At 34.5% G+C, this 7,500-nt stretch overlaps 1 protein-coding gene across 1 annotated transcript in view; it reads left to right on the top strand.

Annotated features, from left to right (window-relative positions):
* Positions 1-7,500, top strand: part of LOC144981083 (uncharacterized) — a 67,829-nt gene that overhangs the window by 22,731 nt on the left and 37,598 nt on the right. Inside the window, exons 6-7 of the mRNA XM_078929202.1 lie at positions 56-171; positions 551-728. Of these exons, the coding sequence (XP_078785328.1) occupies positions 56-171; positions 551-728 (294 nt within the window). The remainder of the gene's footprint in view (positions 1-55; positions 172-550; positions 729-7,500) is intronic.

Consider the following 7,500-nt stretch of genomic DNA (forward strand, 5'->3'; position numbering starts at 1 on the left):
GTCCGAGAGGCGTGGGAATCTACCTGTCCATCAATTATGAGTCTTCCTTGCCCAGGTGCTGCTTATGGTATCCCAGGCTGGGACAGACGCCTTCGAAGTCTTTACAATCAAGCAAAGAGGAGGGGTCTCTGGGCCAATACCTACAGCATGTCGACTCCTGAGGAATATTTTGTAAGATTTGTGATGTTATACGTAGGTGTTTGTGTATGTATGTGTGTGTTATTTGTGTGTGTGTGTGTGTGTATGTGAGATAGATAGATAGAGATAGATAGATAGAGATAGATAGATAGATAGATAGATAGAAAGAGAGATATATATATAGATAGATAGATAGATAGATAGATAGATAGATAGATAGATAGATAGATAGATAGATAGATAGATAGCGAAAGAGATAGAGATAGATAGATAGATACTATCTATTCCAAATAATCAACTTTTTGTAGCCAAACCAGGATTTGAACATTCGATCTACACGTGACACGCAGTGTGTCATTCCAGTAGCCCATAAAGTTATCGGACTACTTTCTTGCTTATAATATTATTACAGGCCGAAGGCACACAGAGCTATTTCAACGTAAATTCATACGCCCCACGTCCAGATGGCGTTCGAGGTCCCATTAACACCCGGACTAAGCTTCAATCCTATGACCCTCAACTCTATCAGATGATTAGAGAGGTGTTCCCCTGTGACAATCTCTATTATAAGCGATGCAACTCGACAAGAGGTAATTGTAAAAGAAAATAATTCACCACTTCCATCTCCATGTCACCATCATCATCATCATCATCATCATCATCATCATCATCATCATCATCATCATCATCATCATCATCATCATCATCGTCGTCGTCATCATCATCATTATCATCATCATCATCATCATCATCATCATCATCAGCAGCAGCAGCAGCAGCAGCAGCAGCAGCAACAACTCAGCAGCAGCAATAGCAACCTCATCATTATCATCATCATCATCATCATCATCATCATCATCATTCTTATCTTCACCATTATCATCATGTGATGTGTCTATATAGTGTTCCAGGCCGGGAAGCAGGTCCGGAAAAGGGATAGAATAAAAAACTACCAGGCCGACTTTTTAAACATTTTTATTGACTCCAGCATATTTAAAATGTATCACAATGTTATTTCAATATTTTTCCACTACATTATATTGTTTTGAAATAGAATATTATGACCGAAAAACGGATTTGAAGTGAGAACTATTTTACATCTCCGCCGCTATTATTTTAACTAAAGGTATCGCATACGTAATCAGGCCTACGATCATTCCGCCTTTTGTATCGCTATTTCTTCCCCGTTGTTCCGCCATTGTTCTGACAACAATGCCTTGATCTGCTAACAAAAGAAAGTTTGTTTCAACTATTTACGGATCGCTGCCTCTCTACAAGATGGATATAAAGACGTCTAATTCCCTTTGAGTGTTGCTCTCTTCAATTTTCAGCGTATCCTCCCAAACAAAGGTGAGTTTTTGTCGCGAGTTTTGAGTGTAGAGTGTGAGTGTGACGAGTGACAATGACAATGAGAATGACTGGTAAAAATGGAATGTGAGTTTGGATTACAAAGAGAGTTTTATCTAACTCACAGCTGACTGTTAAATGAAAAAGTAGGTAGATAGACGTCTTAAATGAAGATCAAACTTCCGAAAGCTCCTACATCCCCAGTATTCTTGTATTTTATAATGTTCTAGAGTACTATCTAGATAGTAGGCGGTTTGGGAAGGGGGAAACTTTTTTTTTAAGTTTGTCTCCCCCCCCCCTCCCAAACTCTCTTCTAGAACATTATAAAAAAAGTTTCCCCATTCCCATTGAAACCCCCTACTAGAACAAGAATACTGGGGATGTAGGAGCTTTCGGAAGGCTTCCCGTCAATCTATCTTACTTAGACTAGGCAGTTCGACTGCAAACGGGGCTGATTGTGTCCCAGCTCTCAGCTAGCCCATGCCATAGTCATAGGGAAGTTGTGACTGGAAATTGAGGTGGACGTCTTAAAATATGACGTAACATTTTGGCAACACTCATATATTTAAAACCTTTAATTAATCTATTATTATTATTATTATTATTATTATTATTATTATTATTATTATTATTATTATTATTATTATTAGGGTATTATTGTTTTTTTATTATTATTATTATTGTTATGACTGTCTATGTACACGGTAACTGGGCACCTATCACTATCATTCGTTTACTGCGTCTTTATCTGTTTATTGTTTGTTTTTGTTAGTTTTTTTCCCTCTTTTTTTGTTACCTATTTTTGTTGTTGTTTTTCAAAAAAATTTTACCATGATGTTAAAAAAAAAAACTTCGATTTTAATTTTCTAAAATTATTTATTTATTTGAGATCAGTACTTGTGGGCCTTGTTTCTTAATGGGGCTATGTGGTCTAGTGGGCAGCTATGTGGTCGAGCGGTATGACACTCGCTTTTTGATCGGAAGGTCCTTGGTTCGAGCTTCGCTTGGCGATAGTTGAGTCCTTAGAAAAGGCTCTTTACTCACATTTTCTCACCGTACTCAGGTTTTAAAAAATGAGTATCTGGCCATTAACAGCGTTGTCTCTGTCCGAAAAAATTGTATTATCGCCTAACAGGCATCATGTCTCGTTCTCCATGTTACGTGTTGCTGTTTGTCAGAGACCCCTTGTAAAGCGCTTTGAGCATGTTTAGTGGAGATTACTATATAAAAGCTCAATTTAATTTTAATGAATTTAATTCGTACTTCCTTACAAAGGGGTAGGCTGTCCCATCATTGTTTATATTTATTCACCTTATCTACACCATTCACACTACACATCTCTTATTCGTCTTGTTTTGTTGATAAAGGGGAAACCAGAAACGTCCACAGTATGTCTTCGTCTAATAAATTGAGGCTTACAATTCAACACTTATCGTTATTTTTTAGATGATGTGTAATGTGTACATTTATCTTGTAGTCCTGCTTAAAACAATTGACATTAATCTCTACCCTAATTTCAAATGGTTACTATAAACTAATGTATCTACCTTTTATTTTTTTTTCCCCACAGTATTTGATAACCAACAGTTCGTTCCATGATGGTGAACAAGTGCTGTGTCCCTGGATGTGACAGTAATTATTACAGACTTAATTGTGCGCCAAAAAAGGCATCTTGTTTTGAATTCCCGAAAGATGCAGAACAAAGGAATTCATGGATTAGAAAAATTCCTCGGGAAAACTTGGTTGTGACAAAGTTTACTGTTGTTTGTGAAAAACACTTTCAGGAAGATGATATTATACGTTTTAAAGTCGTTCCTGAAAAAAATGGACAACCACAGAAAACTGTTCGCAGGAAGCGTTTGAAGTTGAAAGCTGGTGCCATCCCATCAGTTTTTCCAAATCTTCCCTCTTACCTCACTACTACCCCTTTGCCTCAAAGGGAAAGCCCCAGGAGTAAGAGACAGAGACTTGAGGAGAGAGAAGAGGAAAGTTTTAACGTTTTTTTAGAACAAGATAAAATTTTAAGTTTTGAGCATTTTAAAAATGAAGTGTGTGGATTTCTGCAAAAGTGGAAATATAATGATATTTATTATGCTTTAAAAAATGATTCTGTATATTTGTATGCCACTGCATCGACTGATTCGGATGGATTAACGATTCCTTTTAGTATATGTGTAAAAAATGATTTGAAACTAGATGTGTGGTTAAAAAATGTTCTTGTTTGTAAAAATGACTTGAAATGGATAATTCCGGACTCTAAGCTGTCTACTTGGAGCCAGTTAGAAAATATTTTAAGCCATTATTCTGCAACAGATTTTACATCTTCCTATAATTCAACATTTCATCAGGCAGTTAAATTGTTGAATGTCTGCAGAGACAAAAATAATGATGATAGTAATAACAAAGTTTTTGATTTTTTAATTGATCAGTTAAATTTGATAAATCTGTCTCCATCACAGCGTAGATTTTCTGCTGAATGTATGATTGCTTCTTTTTGTATTTATTCAAATTCCCCGACAACTTATCGTAAGTTAAGGGATTCTTTACTTATTCTTCCCAGTGTGCGATATTTACGTTTATTATCTAGCACTGTATCTTTAAAATCAGGTCTGATTGCCAATGATTTTTTAGTGAATGAAATTAAGTACCTGTCAGATAAAGATTTGTATGTTAATCTTCTTATTGATGAAGTTCATGTCAAGTCGAAATTATCCTACAGAGGGGAGCAATTAATTGGACAGGCTACAAATGATCCTGAAAATCTTGCCAAGTCTATGCAATGTTTTATGATTTCTTCTGTCATGTCTAATAAGAAATTAATTGTTGGAATGTTTCCTGTTGTAAAGATGACTTCAGATTTCTTGTTTGAAACAACAAATGATGTAATTTTTAATGTTTGTAAAGCTGGATTTAATGTCATCAGTGTCATTTCTGATAACAATAGAATTAATCGAAAGATGTTTTCTTTACTGACTAAAGACTCAGAAACTAAATTTTTTATACCTAATCCTATTGACAATTCTCTCAAGATTTTTTTATTGTTTGACTCTGTTCATCTTCTCAAATCAATTCGAAATAATTGGTTGAATGTTAAAAACGATAGTCAAACTTTTACTTTCCCCAATTTAGATAGTGAAGTCATAGATAGCAAATGTATTTCTCATGCTTCCTTTTCTGATTTAAAGCATTTATACAGAGTTGAAAAGTCCCAACTTCTAAAAGAGGCCCCTACCTTAACCTGGAAATCACTATTCCCACACTCTTTAGAGCGTCAGAAAGTCAGTTTAGCCCTTAAGATATTTAATGAAACCAATATTGCTGCTTTGAAAACCTTAGGTCCTCATTCAGCTTTCACATCTTGGGAGGGTACTGTTAATTTCTTGACTATAGTTTGTCGTTGGTGGGATATGGTTAATATACATCACCAGTATTATGGGAGGAATAAGATTAAACCAGATGCCTCTCCTTTCTTCTCTTGTGAAGATGAAAGACTGAGTTGGTTACTAAAAATGTCTTCATGGCTCAAGAAATGGAACCAGATGCATAAAGAAACTAAGTGTGGTTTTTTGTCTTCAGATACATTTTATGCTTTGTCCCATACGTTAGAATGTCTAGTTGAATTGATAAGATATGTTTTAACTAAACTTAATTTTAAATTTGTTTTGACTGGAAAATTTCAGACTGATGATCTTGAGGCTCGTTTTGGTCAATATAGGCAGTTATCAGGTGGAAATACTTTGATTTCTGTGGAAGAGATTCTTCAGAATGAAAGAAAATTAACTATAAAGCAGCTTTTAACTATTCATTCTTCCTCTAAAGGCAGCATTCCCTTAAATGTTAAATGTTTTTTATCTGAGTTCTCTTCAGATAATTTGGATGAAAGTGACATGCTTTTCATTCAAAATTTTCCTTTTGAAAATGTTGAAATTCAGTCAGAGTCTTTAGATGTTATTATATATGTTGCTGGCTATGTTGCAAAGAAAGTTATTACAAAAACTGATTGTTCTTTTTGTTGTGAGATTGTAGGAGATAAGAACAAATGTCTTGACTTTTCTATTGATGATAAACTTTTAGAGTATTTTGAAAACCTTAATCACGGTGGCTTAACATATCCATCTCCTGTTCTTGTTCATTTGTTTCAAATTGCACTTTCAATCATGAATGTTGCTGTTAGTAATATGGAACTACATTTTTTGAAGTTAAACAATCAAAAAGATGTCCTAATGAAACTAAATATAGCTTACTGGACAGAGTGTAACCTTCCCATTGAATTTTCATCTGTGTGTACGAATTGCAAGTCTCAAAGAGATAAGTTATTTCATATATGTATATCAACATTTGTCAACATTTTGTTGAATAATTATTCTAAGAAAGTAAATGAAGCAAACTGTTCTAATCAGATTGTAAATGTAAAAAAAGCCATAAAATTTGCATGATTTGTATTTTTGTCAGAATTTTATATTTGTTTGTTCCTGACCTCACATAGTGGGCAGGGAGATACATACTGTGTCTTTTATCCCCCTATATCTGTTTTCCAACATGCTGTCTTTGTTTTGGGAATGAGATTACTTGGTTTTGTCCTGGCCCTGGACGGATACCCTGGCTGGGCGGGAAACAGTCAAATGTATAGTTAGTTTTGGGAGATGATATTTTTTTTTCCTTGTAAATCATCTCTCTGTTATGTACTGTATTATTTTTCCTTTCACCAATGTATGATTTGTAAACAATTGTGTTCCTCTGGAAGGAGACCTGTGCTTATGTCTGAATGAGACATTGAGTGATCTCAAACTTCGTACACTGATAGTGTGCTCTTGGAATCAACATATGTTTCCTATTTGAACCAATTCCCCTTTGTCTGCCTTATTTTTGGGTGCTTTAATTGTAATTCTATAACTTTTAACTATCCCATTTTCTTCCTTTTTTACTGGCGCTGATATGACCTAAGTGTTGTAAAACCCTTAAAAACAAAAACAAAAAACCCCACATATGCTTGTTTAGTTTACTGGTTTGTATGTTTTGATAACTATGATGTGTGTAATAAATATAATTGCTTGATTGAGTGATATAATTATTACTTCAACTATACTATAACTGTAATTATGTTTTTGAAATCACAAAGAATAAATATATTTTAAAAGTATGTCACTTGCAATCTCTGTTTTATATTATGTATGATATACAGATTGTTCATATGTTAAAAATAAATGTCCCAATGAGATAACTGTAAGAACTGAGTTTTATTTCTTACTCTAGTGTGCAAGCGGATAAGCGGATGGTTGGCGGGGCCATAGTAGATGGGAATCCTTTTAAGGTTCTTCCATTGTCATACTGTTTCTTCTTTGGGGGGGGGGGGGGTGGTGAAGTATTATTATATGTCTAAAGCTATTGCAAGTGTTCTACAGCTACGACAGTCTCAGTCATTTTTTGGAAATGTATTTTCTTGTCTCTATTCAACTTGTAACTACAAACTGTTTTCAGTTACTTTTCTTTTATCTATCACCTTACTCTCTCTCTCTCTCTCTAGTGTTCTCTTAACAAGCTTACATACACAGCTGTTCTGTTTGTTCAGTCGTGCTATACGACTGAGTACTTACGTACAAAAGGGTGTTAGCATATCCCTGGGCCATAATGCATGTTATGGGGTAACCATCATCAATCTATATTTTTTCCTGTAAATATCTTTCGTCACCTATTTTGAAAGATGATATTTATTTCCCTCGTAAATCTACCTCTCTGAAACATCCCTGGCAGGGTCTAAAGTCTTGGTATTATTTTAACTTGTCTAACATCTTACTTACCACTGAGCACTTATATGACCTTAGCAGTGAGCATGGAATAACCCACATAAAAGTAAAAAAAAAGGAAAGTATAAGAATTCTCACTTTTAACTTTTATACTACTATTATTATTATTACTACAAAGTACTCTATATGGGTAACTTGTGTAACTTTAGCTAAGTCGTTATTGATATTGAAATGAACGAACTTATAAGCGTTAATATTATTTAGAAATAAG

Source organism: Berghia stephanieae, chromosome 10 (genome assembly GCF_034508935.2).
Source record: "Berghia stephanieae isolate SIO BIC M18660-M18661 chromosome 10, UCSD_Bste_1.3, whole genome shotgun sequence".
NCBI lineage: Eukaryota > Metazoa > Mollusca > Gastropoda > Nudibranchia > Aeolidiidae > Berghia > Berghia stephanieae.